General features: G+C 38.1%; 1 protein-coding gene across 2 annotated transcripts in view; it reads left to right on the forward strand.

Annotated features, from left to right (window-relative positions):
* LOC149775973 (uncharacterized) overlaps window positions 1-15,783 on the forward strand; it is a 63,007-nt gene that overhangs the window by 25,158 nt on the left and 22,066 nt on the right. For both annotated transcript variants that reach the window (XM_089941465.1, XM_089941464.1), the window contains exons 3-6: window positions 8,056-8,156; window positions 8,708-8,803; window positions 9,856-9,885; window positions 13,709-13,816. In XM_089941465.1, coding sequence (XP_089797591.1) covers window positions 8,056-8,156; window positions 8,708-8,803; window positions 9,856-9,885; window positions 13,709-13,816 — 335 coding nt within the window. The remainder of the gene's footprint in view (window positions 1-8,055; window positions 8,157-8,707; window positions 8,804-9,855; window positions 9,886-13,708; window positions 13,817-15,783) is intronic.

Genomic DNA, 15,783 nt, shown 5'->3' on the forward strand with positions numbered 1-15,783 from the left:
AAACAATTCTTGTATTAAGTGATGGTAATCATCCACGGTTTGAATAGTGTCATTGAGTTCCTTCCACGGAGCTGCTGAATCACTTTTGATAAAAGCTGTGGCATGGCAGCCTGTTTTTATACCCTCTTATTTTCGGAATCAATACATGTACTTTCGGCGTAGAGATATTCATTCTCCAGTTGATAATCTAAATGCTCCAAGCACTAATCTACAGTTCAGAGTTCGTTCCGAAGTTTCCTTTTCCACTAAGCAGATGTTGCGTAAAAGATTTTTGTAATCCTTCAACTCTTCTTCCTCAATTCGTTGCAGTAGGTGTATCTCGAAGTAACGAAAATCGTGAACATGAACATATTGATCATTCTCGTTCTCGAAGTGTTTGACAAGACCTGACCACTGGAACAGTTTCTCAGGAATCAGTCCTCTTATAGCATTCAGGTACCACTGGTTTAAACACCGGTGACGTAACGGATGCAATTGTTCTTTACGTTTCACTTGTATTTTGACCAGTTCTCGGTAAATGCGTTCTCTCAACTCCACTGGCAAACCACGAATGTTCTCTTGCAAAGTATCCATGAATAGGTCATACTAAAACCCTCTTTTGTCGGAGGTAATAAGTGTATTTTCTGTACAAATCTGATTGTACACCAGTAGCTAAACCAAATGTTTTAGTCTCTAGTTGACACACTACACATCGCAGAGAAGTTTGCTCTAGAGACAAAATTCGATCACATAAAAGATTTTGGTAATCCACTAACTCTTCCTCTGGTACTTGTTGTAGTATGGCCAACTTGTAAGTAGTAGGATGAGTAGATACCAAAGTCTTACTGTCCTTGTCCAGAATAATATCTGACCATTGGAACATTTTCAAGTGAATCAGTCTTCTTATAGCATTCAGGTACCAGTGGTTTAAACACCGGTGACATAACGGATGCAATTGTTCTTTACGTTTCACTTGTATTTTGACCAGTTCTCGGTAAATACGTTCTCTCAACTCCACTGGCAAACCACGAATGTTCTCTTGCAAAATACCCATGATCACATCAGTCAGTATTATTGTATTTACAATCTTCTCCAAGAGCGAAAGTAATCAACATAGTGAGTAATTTCTGAACACTGCCATTCAGGGTAACGCCCAAGAATGTCAATGAAATATTCTAATGTAAACGGTCTAAAGCGGAATAATAGGAAGAACGCAGACTTGATCCAGAGAAATCTAACACATTTGTTGACTTCTTTCACTTTCCTCTTGTGAATTTCGCGACACAAATGTTATACAGTCACCCATTGAGATTTCGCTCTGGCAAGTCCCTGGCAAACTTCCTCGTAGATCTTCTCTTGCAGTTCGTTTGGTAATGCTTGAATATCATTTTTTAAATGAGGTTTAAATACTGGTCTCATTGGCGTCTAACATTTGACTCCTAGCTAATCTGGATTCTTCAACGACATGGTAGGTTACTTCAATGACTTGGTCCCACTAAAGGTAGGTAGTGATAATTCGGGGACCATCGTGCATGTTCCAGGTAGGCTGAATCTTGTTGTTACCACTGGTGTAGTGACACACCGCAACTAAAGCACTTGAGTTTATCCCCCTCGCCCAAGTAGAAAAATGCCGCTCTGGCATAATTCTTCAGGGGTGAGTCCTCCCAGATACTTAGGCCATTTTCCTTTGAACGATTGAAGACGATTTTCAAAGTTGCAGTATTCAGGCAAACGCACAGGGAACAAATATTCGTCTTTCACAGGTTCGTTTCGATGAGGGTAGGGTGACATTGACAGGAGTTTGCTCAGGGCTGGATGACATCCGTAGGGTGGTAGACGTGAAGGTTGATATCCATAATGAAAACCAGTAAAGTGTCCACGATAAGGAGCGGCATCGCTTTCGCATCCGTCAGGTTTGACACGCACATCATCACTTTCCATGATAGGGGTAGTGGTAGAAGTGAGAACAAAGTTCTCATGATGCTTTACTGCATCGCGGAGGTCACAGCGTACAGCATCACTCTCATCGCAAGACTCAGCATCGCACTCCACTTCAGAGGCCCCAAACTTGAATTGTGCCTGTCTGAACTTTCTTTGTGTGTCTCTGAAAGTATTCATCTTGTTCGCTTGGTCTTGGTAGTCACAATGAACTATCGATATTGCATAATGTCCCTTTTTATACTAGTCGCAGTGAAGTCTCAAGCTTGTATATCGTTCCTTGTTTATGTCTAGTTATGGAAGTCTTCCTTTTTTTTCCTGGACAACGGTGCTACCTTCTCTAAGGTACCGTTATAATTGTACCGTAGTGTGATGGATGGAAAGGCCATAGAAAGGTAAGGGCAATGCGGAGACCATCGAGTATGTTCCAGAATAGCTGAATCTTTATAGATACATAGATCTATTTGTAACTTCAGGCCGCAACTGAAACACTGTACTTCCTATCCCAATCCAGTCTTAGGTCCCAAGTAGACAAATCCTGTTCTAGCTAAAACATTCGAAGTAGGTAATCCTTCCCTATCCGTGGGCCATTTTTGAAACGTTTCCAATCGACGGGCACAATCACAATAGTCAGGTAAGAAGACCGGAAAATGGTAGGGTTTGAATCTGGAGTTCTCATTGGGTGTCTCACTCGATTCTTGCTGTGGCGAAGTCATCCTTCTTGCTGGTGGCTATCCTCTTACAACCAATTTTTTATACCGACATATCCATACGGCAAAGCGAAGTGGTTGGGAAGACGCACTCGTTTCTGGTACACGATTTGATAGACTTTTTCCAAAGGTCGACTGACGATTGATGAATGGGTAAACGTACAATCTCGTTCAGTTGGTAGTGGTCACTTTAAAATTTCCATCCTCTCCAGAGTGCAAGGCTTCTTTCAATACGCAAGAGTTCACCACTCGACTGGTGCGATAATTGACGGTCAATCCTTTCACTTTACACTACGTGTGCACTTCTCCTTGTTTGTCCCGGTATTCGTAGCCGAATTTTTGGGACCGCCACTAGCGAAACTTAAAATCTTCTCGTCGGGGTGCTCGTCTGTCCAGGCTCCTAAGCGGTCTCCTTCGATGTTAGGGTGATGCTGACTGGGGCGATCGATGTAAATGCAACTGTCTGTGTCGAAGTACAGGACGCGATCCCCTAACAGTTATAAAGCTTTGTATAATTTTATGCGAGCATGGACTGTCACGTAAGCCGCGATGATGACATTTCCAAATTCGTGGGCTTGTACAAAGTCCAGATCTTCTTCGTAATTGACTAAGATCAAATCCTCACGAACGACGTCCACGTGTTTCATGTATTTGGCTTTGTCGTGAATCATCTGGAAGTAGCGGGAAAGTTCTGTCAAATACTCCGTCTTGAGGAAACACATACGTTGTGCCATTTTACCCAACAAGCAATTTAACATCACTTTGGCAAACGATCGCCTGCCTTCGTTTTTCTCGATGTGGTCTAAAGTAATGCCTTCTTGCTCCACGTATATCTCTTTGAATGTCTTTTGGTCTTCGGGAGTGTGACACCGAGAAGGATAGCCACTGGCTTCTTGTTTCAGTTTCAAAAAGGCATCCACGTAGTCTGCGAAAATGCCTTTCTGAATCTCGTCCCCCTTGTGGTATTTCTGTGTCTTGGGAAAGTGGTAAATTTCGTACACGTCTAACAGTTGGCATCCCAGGTCCATCAACTTGTAACTTTCTACGATGCATTTAAACTCGGGATCGTACTCGTGTTCCCATATTTCCACCACTTGATATCCTTGCTGTTCTATACAAAGGAACATGTTTTGGCAATGGTGCAAGCTTCTTTCAAAGGATCGACCTTCCGTGTTTCATGAACAGTTCTCGAAATTTTCGACCGCAACGCTGTACAGTGTCCACGTCGGAACAACGATACTTTAGAATTTCTTCCTGAAAGTCGAAAGGGTCATAGGCATGGGCCTGGTACCAAGGGTAGAAAGCTTCTCGTTGTTCGGTACGCATGTTGTCGGGGTCGTAGTCTTTAGCCTCAGGCAAATGGGTTAGAACGGTATGTTGATTGGCTTCGGTATTGAAAACTGTGGAAAGTATCGTTCGGCCATTTCTGTCCAAACGTTTTAGGCATTCGACTAAGAGGCATGGCCAAATAGCTCATCGAATATTTAAACTGTACTTGTCCCACTTGCATGGAAATGATTTTGGCTCTGTTCAAAGTCACTTTAGGACGTTCGATGCCTTGCTGCGTATAGTATATCAAAAGAAACTGTCCATCGTATCCCGAGAAATTGTGGGCCATCACCGTGGCATGACGATGACAATCTCCATAACGTCCGATGTCCTCTTTGCTCCATGTCTCGTCGATTCGGTCTAAGATCCATCGGGCAAAATCGGTCAGCGTGTTCGGTCCTCGAAATTTTTTTTTCAGCAATCTTGCTGGAATGAGGGCAATGACTAAAGATAGGTTCTTGCATGCACTTCTCGCACGCTCGATGCGCCACGCAGAAATTAGGAATGTGAATGCCGGTCTCTTGCATGCATTCGAAATCGAAAAAGATGAAATTCCCTTTCTTCTGTTCATCTTCCTCTTGTGGTTGGTATTTTTGAATGTAGCATTGGTGTTCCAAGTCCACGATTTTGGTGACAAATGTGACATCGTTTCTTTCCTGAACATATGTGTGCCTTGGCATTATTGGTAAGTGTGCATTGTCCATACGTAGGACACAATCTCAACAGTTGACAAGCACATTTCTGGTGTGAACCTTGTGTCTTCAAATGTTGTTGGTAACAGGCAGGGCTGAAAAAAGTGCAGAGACAAGCAGAGCACTGCACTCGTTATTGTCCTTCGTCCAGACAGGGTTGAGAGGACAAATATCCTGAACATTTCGATCAACAATGTTTGTGTTGCTCTCGATTGGTATAGCCATAGTCACATTTCTCACAGTAATAACTGTATCCCAGGAATGCGGTGACACTGGTAATCGTATCGAAATGTTCATCGTGATAATAGACGTGAATGTATTTTCCATCCTTAAAATCATTGCCTCGAAACAACAGAGACCCGCGTACTTCTTGAGGGTGCACTTTCAAGGTGTAGCGTGGAGCCAAGACATCTTGCAATTTTTGAATTTCAGGAATGCCACAGGGTGTGTCTTTGGACAGGCGAGCTTGTTGTAACAGGAGTTCTGCTTCACTTTGTTGTTTGGCTCGGTCCGATTTTTGAATAGTTTTCCAGGCTCTTTTCCATTCTGCCTTGTCGTTCTTGTCGGCATAGGTTCGTCCCACCACGATGGCACGGGCTAAACACATTTGGTCTTAAGGGTTGTTAATTTGTACGAGGCTACGTTTAATGCAATAACACCTTTTTGCTTTGTCCGCGCTTTTCCATCTCTCGAATATGATATTACTTTTCAGGGTTTACTGGTAAACTTTGGTTAGGTGAAGACTCTCTGGGTCTGGATTCTGATTCACTCATGTTATCTTCAAAATCACTGGCATGAATTTGTGCCAAGAATTCAGCTGCTGTACGAGGCGATAAATCATGTTTATGCCTCTTACTTTCTTCTTTTTTCACGAATTGATGCAATCGTTTCATCTTAACTGAAAAAAGTCAAATGACTACATTTTAAACACCATGGGTTACTTTATATCCATGGCAGATGAGCGCATGCATAAAGGGTGTGTGTCTTGCCTTCCACTATTCATTTCACCGAGCAGAACGCTGGAAGAGCCTACACAGATCGAACTTTTGATAGAGCTTTGAGAGGGGTCATCAGAAAATTTTCTTCAGACAAGCCGATGGACTACTCTCCCTCCTTTCGAGATAAAAGTCAAGATGCTTGCTATATCTGTAAGAAGAAAGGACATTGGTCTTCAGAGTGTCCAGACCGTCAAAAAAGTAAAACATGGGCTAGAAAAGACAAAAGTCAAGATACCTGTTATCATTGTCAAGAAAAAGGACATTGGCCTTTAGATTGCCCTAAGACACAATAGGAGCAAGAAGAAGAAGAGAGGGATTATGGAGAGGAAGAAGAGGAAGAACAAAGACACGCGAAGAAAGAGAAACATGAGAAGAAAAGAAGGGAAGAAAGTAAGGAAGAAATGGAAGAAAAAACTGCGAAAGTGAAGAAATTTAAAAAACAGAGAGAGTGAAGACAGACACAGAATAAGCCTAAAAACTTTTTAAAGGGTTATGTTGTGCTGTGAATTGGATTGCGAAATGTGTACCTGAATAGACAAGGCATAAAACGTAAGTGTCTCTTGGTTTTGATTGTTAAAATAAGAACCTACACTCACGCACTCACACACACACATACAATAAGGGTAAAAAAGGTATTTTTGAGTTTTAATTTATGTTGGCAATTGAAATACTATCTCTTTTCGAGAGAAATGGGTGGCCCTGAAAAGGGCCTTTGGGTATTTGTTTGTTTCAACAACAAACTTAGGAATGGGAACCAATCAACTTTAACTACCTTAAGCCTATGCCACGGCCAAGGCCTACTTCTGAACTGACTCCTGTCGAGGGTGATACGGCAGGCGTAGTGACAGGGTTGGGTTGTTTATGCTCGTGAATGTCTTTTTCTCTTCGGTCGTAATACAGAAGTCTGATACATCAGTTTCAGACTTCTTAACTCTGGTAAAATGTCCAAAAGTACCGTGACCATTTGACTTTCACTACCTTGTTTCTTAGCTGCTTCTTCTTCCTGTCGTTTTCTTCTTATTTCTTCTTCTTGCTGTTGTTTAAGGAGAAAAGCTTGTTCTGCTTCCTTTTGCTGTTGTATCAATTTCTCCAATTCTTCTTTCTGTCTCTGTTTAAAATTCTCCACGTGTGGTAATGAAGGAGAAGGTGGCGAAGGTACTGGTTCCGGAACAAATTCTTGCGAAAGAAAATCGACAAAATCCTAATTAAAATTAACCTCTTCTGGAAGTAAGTCCGGGTTGACTTGGGTAGTCAATGCTATTCCAGTGCTTTTCGCCTCCACGGCTGGTGCACCCCAATTCATCGTCTTCTTAGTTTCCGTCATGATTGAAAACTGTGTCGCATGGATTGACTGCGCACAGACGCTAGTGCCTCTATATAGGGAATGTGACGTCACATACTACTTTCTTCGGATTGGACGAGTGACTCCTTGTGGTGACTGAATTTTGTAACGCGTGTTTGGATTCGTGAATGAACTCAATCCGTTTCGATCCTCCCTTCCCCTATAAATAACCGCAGTTCGCTACATTCCTTCACCTGTTCTCGTCACAAGATGTGGACCGAAGTAGAATCCTCTACTCTCGTATCTTCAATGTTGTTCCGTACAGACTTACCCATGTATGTCAGATCATCGTGGACCATTGTCAGGAAGACGGATACAAGCGTTTGGAAAAAAAGAATTTACGTGGAGAGACAAGGCTGTTTGAAGAGGGTTTTGATTTACGGACCAGAAGTCAGACAACGTTTAAGGAAAAGAAGAAGACCTATACGATGCCCTCTATGTTAACGGAATAATGTTAACATAAACCCAAATGCCCTTTTCAGTGCCCCTCATTTGCCTCGAATAAGAAGTTGACTTTCTTGCCTACATTATTATTAAAAATGTTGTATAAGTATAATGTAAGTTTTGTCTGTGTTCTCTCTGTACACCCCGCTCTTTGCTCAGTATTGTGACGTCACCTCCCCTAGTTGCAGCAGTGTTACCAATCTCCCCTACCGTGACGTCAGACGCTATCTTTCCTTTGCCGCTATAGTGGTCCAGGGGGTACTTCAAAGTCTTGTCGCTATACAGGCCCAAGGTAGTCTTGTAATGCTAATTACCATTGTAGTTATAAATCGTGTCGCTATACAGGCCCACTGGGTTCTGTAATGTTAATTCCCATTGTCGCTATATCGCCTCACTTAACTACTTATATCAAATAATTCAGAAAGGAATATTTTCTTTGTTGTCTAATATGAAGGTTCGAATTGGATGTCTTATTCAAACATGAATAAAATCATGGCAAGTTTTAGTGCATGATTTCATAGATTTGCCGCACGATGTTTCAGACCATGCTGCAAGTAAATGTGCAATTATTTACAAATCACATTTATCCCGTTTTGATTACAGCGTATATATGAATATTTTAGGGGCTGTTCTTTATGGAAAGACTGTTGGATACTCGTCTATAACACTGTACGAGATTGCTGCCCTGGATGGACGCATAACGGGAACAACGATTGCAGAATACGTAAATATTTCGCAACAACTTTCGCAGTTCTGCCCGCAAACACACCATACTACAGGCTGAAGTCCCAGTTACATTTTGCCTGAAACATGGGTTGGGTTTTTCGACAATCGTAAAGATATTTACGAAGCAAAACTTGAACTGTATAAAGTGACTTAAATGTGATTGATCTAAGCAGCAATAAGTTTAGTTTTTTTTATAGAAATTATTAGTAACTAGTAGCCTACAAAATATTCTGCATCTTAGTAATGTTCACTTCTCTACAGGTTTGTGAAAAAGGGGAGGTCAAAAGAATATCCGTACGTTAATCTCAAGACTGTCATACAATTACTTCTTAGTTGTCCAATAATCAACATTCTTCCAGATTTCTTAGACATGCAATTGATTAAGGACAACGAACAAAGCTAAGACATATTTCCTTCCAAAAGTATAATGGTTCATTCCAGTTTGTAAAACTAGTTCATATCGATAAAAATAATATCACACCATTTCAATAATGTTTTATAAATAACTTGAGAAATACCAAAGAGTTTTGATGTATTATTTATTTACAGCAATCTGCTATCCAACATGCAAAAACGGAGGAACGTGTATAAATCCGAATGTGTGTGCTTGCTCCAGTCTGTATACTGGCTCAACTTGTGAAACACGTAAGTACCTATCTATCTCTCGACCTACCTACCTATCTATCTATCCTCTCTCTCTCTGTATATATATATATATATATATATATATATATATATATATATATATATATATATATATATATATATATATATATATATATATATATATATATATTGTCCACAGATGAGTGAGAGATAATAAAAAAGACAGTATGAATATGTTACCCATATGCTGATGATAGATAAGATGTTAGAAGTAAGCCGGTACGGACAGGTATGCCGTACTAGTAATACATTTATTGTCATTACCGCCGTTCTTTAAAGACAGGGTCGTGGGTCCGTACCGAACAGGTGCAAGTTCAAATCTACTAGCATCACTGGACAGATAGATATATAGTTTGATTTATGGTTTATGGTGTTTCATGACATCTTTCACCACATAATAGACTATATATGGCTGTCAGTTTTTTTGTTGGAAGACGAACCCATGAAGACCCCAAAAAGAACCATCGACCCAAGTAAAGCTATTGTCAAATTTTCTCACATAAGAGATAGACAATGAGAGAAAAAGAACAAGATAGATATATGTTATTTTGAGATTTCTTTTCATCCAATCACATACAAGAAGTCAATTATTTTGCTATAAGCACCTAGTCGATTGCATTCTTCTATATTAATCGTTTTGGACTATAATGATATTTACAATACATAAATCGTTTCTCGTGTAGGCTGTGTCCATAACTAAATGAATTGTAATCAATTTTAGATTTTAGTATCTTGATTTCATCAATTATTACAGCGCACAAACGCAACACACGAGCCCACAAAACACTAAAATTAAAGCGAATCATGTAAGATACGAAGGAATAATTAGGGACATTTAATATAACATAGACAGTAAACAATTATTTACTTTGTTTTATCGAGTAATTCTACCACTAAATGAGCTCATCTACCAATAATTCGAAAGTCCTTTAGTGAGTGTGTTTTGTTATTATTATTATTATTATTATTATTGTTGTCTTACCGCTATGAAAATGCTTATTCATACATGGATTTTATTAAATATTTTTCAGAAATATCCAAGAATGTCAAGGGGCTTACTGGTAATACGGATAATGGTGTTAAGCAATTATTCGCCTTAGTAGGGATAATAAGAATTTCCTATTATTCTCCTTAGTAGAAATAATATTAATTTTCTATCATTGTCCTGAGTAGGGATACTATGAATTTTCTATTATTCTCCTTAGTAGAGATAATATGAATTTCCTATTATTCTCCTGTGTAGGTATACTATTAATTTCCTATTATTCTCCTTAGTAAGGATAATATGAATTTTCTATTATTCTCCTTAGTAGGGACAATATGAATTTCCTATTATTCTCCTGAGTTGGGATAATATGAATTTCCTATTATTTTCCTTAGTAGATGTAATATGAATTTCCTATTATTCTGCTGAGTTGGATAATATGAATATCCTATTTTTCTTCTTAGTAGGGATAATACGATTTTCATATTATTCTCCTTAGTAGAGATAATATGACTTTCCTATTATTTGCCTGAGTAGGGATACTGTTATTTTCCTATTATTCTCCTTAGTAGAGATAATATGAATTTCCTGTTATTCTCCGGAGTAGGGATAATATGAATATCCTATTGTTATCCTGAGTTGGGATAATATGAATTTCTTATTATTGACTGCTGAAAAAATAATGTAGAGTACAAAAGCAAGAACTCAAGATGTTCATTTTATTAACTTTCGATACTCATATTCTGTAATACACAAATAAGTTTCAAACGAGAAATCAAAATTCAAAGATATGTATGTCTTGCCAATATTCTAATTAAAACAAACGTTTATCAGATTGCTTTCAAATTTGTAGAATTTGACCTCATACCTATGATAAAAAAGTTGTATAATATGAATAAAACTAGAACGGAAACAATTATAAACATTTACAACCATGTATATTAAATTTCCTGTTTGAAATGAGCTTACGTTATAAAAGCATGTAACATCAGACATTTGTGGCATGATGTCAAAACACTATTAAGTATTGGCGTGTGATATTACACAATTCTTGCTCTCTTCATGAGGTTATATGAAAAATCTTAAACACGATGCATATTTTATGTTACACTATGATTATTCAGGACTCTGTTCAACTCAGTCTTTGGTTTAAATTGCAGCTAGCAAAAATATTATACGTCAGAAATGCTATTGAATAACTTTCACGATTATGCCATTGCCTGATACCTGTACTCATGCAGAGAGAGAGAGAGAGAGAGAGAGAGAGAGAGAGAGCACATGAGCAAGAGTACAGTAGTATATGTACTTTAATGCACTCAAACGTGATCTTACAAAGCTCGTGTCAACATAAATACTTGATGACAAATATCCAACCCGGCATACTCTAACAGTCTTAGCAGTACCGCACTTTAAAGAATAATCAAAATGTGTGGCTTTGAAGGCGTTCAGGATTCCACAAATCAGAAACCGTCACAATATATCAGAAACGTTTAATGTCGCCACAAGGAAGTTAAATACTGTTTTTTTCTTTCATATTATTAAAATATTCTATTACCTGGTTTAGCAACTTCAAAATGATGTCTCCATTTGCTGAAATTACATCTTTGAAGATTTTGAAATAACCCTCAAGTAAGCCAAGTAAGTCAAGAGAAATAAGGATATGACTACTCATTAATTTCCCCTAGAATTTAATGCTAATATATTAAAACAAGATACAACTTCTGCATTAAATTAGCAGAAAGCGTTATAAACTTATATTCATTAGAGCAGAATAAATCTTTATTAGTTTTGATTACAAATGTTCCTCCTGAAATTGTTTGAACCTCGTGCTATTAAATAGGGGGACCACTTGGTCTGCACCTAATATATATTACTAGATGTTCATGATATTTTGTACGAAGGAAATAAAAACAAGGTTGTCTAAATAACAACAAATACTTTATTGTCAAATATAATACATATATTGAAGTTTGTGAAGTAATGGAAATAATAAATCCATTTACTAGCCAATGGGGATATCTCGAAACGCCTGGTACTCTGCTTTGTTTTTTTTCCCTGCCAGTAGACTGGTTCTTAGTCTGTGAAATAATTAGCGATCTGATATCAAGGAAGCCATGTCAACTGACGGAAAATCTGACTGCCTATTAATTCTTCTCAATTCCATTAGTAGTTGACAAACTTATATTTGGTACGGTATCCACAGTTCCCTGTTGTCTCAAGGACAAAATATAAGCAATCCCTTGATTGAACTTGTATATCACATTCGCATTCTTCAACTTCGTATCAAATTATGCGGTCCAACTATTGATTACAGCATTGGCGGGACAATAAAATGGAGCAACCAGTGAAAATGTCGACCTTTCGGATCAACTAATAGATTTTCCTTATGACGTACCGAGTCATTGCGAGAAATAGTATTATCTTGGAAATTGGTCACGTAAATTGATCATGTTTTTATATACAATCATGTCATATCCACGTACAAGACACGCGTCAAACATATTGTATACCATAGCTTATTCCGTTGTTTCTGTAAGTAGCGTAATTATTCTAGTGTACACGATCATATAATTCCGAAATTTCTGAACAACGGTAAGAATTATTTTATTATATTGAAGGACGGTTTAATTATCTGAGTGAATACTTTCATTGCGGAATCAGTCATTCGTTGTTTGTTGTGAAGCGCGTTTTTATTCTACTACTTCTCCAAACACACATATCTGACAGTAGTTGGTGAGGAAATGACGTGTGACGTCACAGGCACGTGAGAGCAATGCAGGAAGAGTAGTCTTTATTCGCTCCACTAGCGCAAACAGATTGCGTGGATACATTTTCAGTGAACTGCATTGAATGGCAGATAAATGGTATCGTCATTAACAGTGCACAGAGTGTAAGAAGAATCATGAATCCATGCCAACCATCAGTACATTGTTTTACAAAATACCTCTCTTGGTCTGATAGATATATCTACATTATTAAGGGTAAAAATTTTAAAATAAAATCAGATAGTATGTGATTTAAATTCAATTTTAAATATCAGACAGTCAAAAATATTTCAAAGATATCCGAGTATGAGTCTATTTTTATGCTTGAACGATTTATAAATTTAAAGAGCTCAATTATTCAAAATTCTGGCATTCTATTCATAACTTATAAAATAACATTAGACATGATTAGTCTTTTCCTGAATCCCCCTTGCATATTTACAGATTAAGCAATTCAGCATTAAGTATTCAAGCGCAAAATAATATTCAACTTCCAAGAACTTACAAATAGAACAGCGTCTACCGTGAACTGATTTATAATCTCGCCCATCAACCGGTTTTAGCTTCGAGTTTTGGAGAGGATACTCTAAATTTAGCAATTTCATCTTATATTGCAAAGAATGGATGCTGAAAAGGTAAACCTTTGTAAAGAAATTTGCAATACTTGCATAAAATAATGCTCTACTGTTATTCTTAAGCCGGTTCATACAGTTGGAGATAAAACTGCTCGTCAGACCCAGTTTTATAATAGTAAAAGATTTGTAAGTGTTACCGGTTCCTTGATTAACCCAAAGTTATTAGAATCCTAATAATGACAATAAAACTTCAAACGGCTAGTTAATCATGACTTTATTGCATACGGATTCAATATGTATACCAGTCATGTGGTGGCGCGTTGCTTCCTCTTTTAACTCTTCTTGTCATTTAATATTTGACCATAATATCTTGAAATCAATTAATGATTATAGAAAATTAGAAAGTATTCAGGTACAATCCATAACTTATGCCATCGTCAAGAAATTGCAACCTGATGTTCTTTGTAGATATTATGCACGCCTTACCGTAGAAAACAACCTACTTTACAATACAGGTTCATGTCTTTCATGCTGTAATTTTTCTAAGGCTTGTTTTCAGCACAATGTTCGTATCTATATCCATGTTATCCTGGAGACTGTGTCCAACCTAACAACTGCACGTGCTTTAAAGGTTTTGGTGGTACACCATCCAGTGGTTGTAAAGACAGTAAGTTACGAATATCTCTCTGTTACGTTACTGACATCGAATATTTGCCCAAGTTCTAACGTCCATTCTCATGAGTATTTGTAAAATGTAAAATATTATTTAGTTCCGGAAAATGCATTGGCATTCCTTTTCTTTTGTGGGTGCTCTAATGCACGACTTCTCATGATGATATTGTTTGGCATTGTGTACTGCTCCAAAGAAATGTCCCAGAATAGAAATACGATAAGTAGCAAGAGTGCTAATTTTTAAGACCCAATAAAAGTAATGTTACATGTAAATGTTCTCGTTATATACAGACTGTTGCGTTTTTCACGTGCTTAAAGTCCCAAGAACTAAAGAAGACCATCAAGATTACGAAAAATGAATAATATATAAACTTATTGGCAAAGTTTAAATAATATATCAAACTATAAGAAAAACAAGGGGGCCTGGGGGCAAAGTGGTCTAAAGCACTCGCCGTTATCGATAACTGTCATCTCAAACGTGTCAGAGCGGGCTCGAGGTTTCAATGCATGTCAAAACGTGGGTTGGTGATTCTTACCGGTTTGTTTCCTGGGTTCTTTCTCCATCAGTTATACTGGTCGACATGTACAGACTATCTTGCGCTAAGAAATTACTTTCCTTTATGTTACCTTTGTATTTTATCTAAGTCTTCCATTCTGTCGCGATATAGCCACTTTTTGTGATACTGTCGCAATAATATCAGATATTTATACCATGAAGACATACGCGACGTCATCTACAAACCTAATAGTATATCTCGAGGAAAAATTTCATTGTTTGTTGTTTTCTTTGTCTCTTTTCTTGTTTTGTTTGTGCTGACTTTTTAGTCTGTGTAGTTCGGGGTATTTTGTTTTGTGTATGGGGGGGATATCTTTTCTAGATTGATTGCATGTAGACTTCGATTTATAAATCTAGCACGCAATGATTAAAAATACTACTGCCGGGGACAAAGATAATGATGGAAACATGCTACTCGATATTATTGCTCTGTATTGCACTTAATTAGAAATGAGCTTATATATGCTGTTCAATACATGGTGGCCATTATAGTTTGGGTGAAGGAGAGACAGCGAGTAGAACTAACCGACCATAGGAAGCTGATGACAAATTGTCTGCCGCACTCACGTAAGTTGAAAGGTGGCTCAAACCCACGCGGCCAGAGTTGAGATGTTAGTGAAGCGAGCGCCTTAGACCACTCGGCCACCCTGGACCCCTAATAATCATGATAAGATCGCTAGTGCAAAATTTCCAACGCATTCCTATCACCTACCTCAGCAGAGTTGATAAATCAGATGCAGCCATATCCGTGTCCTCTTAAAAAAAATGTGTTTTGTGGGTAATGGCAAGTGTAGTACTAAGTTTGATAGAAAACACTATAGATAACAATTAAATACATATCACACTCTCCTCTGTTTCTAATTGAATGCTTACTAAATTGTCTACTGCTCCGGTGGACTAAATGGTTAGAGCGTCAGACTCGGAAGCGGATGATCGCAGGTTTAACGGCGGCCGAGTCATGCCAAAGACTAATAACAATGGTACTAGCATATACGTCACTTGTAGCTCATTACGAGGTTAGTGTTAGAACTGGTCAGCCCGGTGTCAGGATAATGTGACTGGTTGTGACATCATGCTACATGTCTGCGGCATGATAAGCCAGTGCTAGACATCACTATAAACTGCCACACTGCAGACATCGTAGCGATATGACCGAAAAAGTGTTAAAGCTTCGATTCAAATCAAAATCAGACACACACACTCACACACACACACTAAATTGTGCTGCCGTGTCATGCTTCCATCGAATGAAAATAATTGTATATATCTATCTGTTTGTAAAATTGTCAGACTTTTTCATGACACGATTTGTTTCAAATAAGGCACTTAGGTTTAATGTTCACTTTAAATTCGATAGAAACTATTTATATTTATGGTAAATTATGCGTTTATTATGTGATTGATGT

The sequence above is a fragment of the Sinohyriopsis cumingii genome, chromosome 18 (genome assembly GCF_028554795.1).
Source record: "Sinohyriopsis cumingii isolate HCF-2022 chromosome 18, ASM2855479v2, whole genome shotgun sequence".
Taxonomy (NCBI): domain Eukaryota; kingdom Metazoa; phylum Mollusca; class Bivalvia; order Unionida; family Unionidae; genus Sinohyriopsis; species Sinohyriopsis cumingii.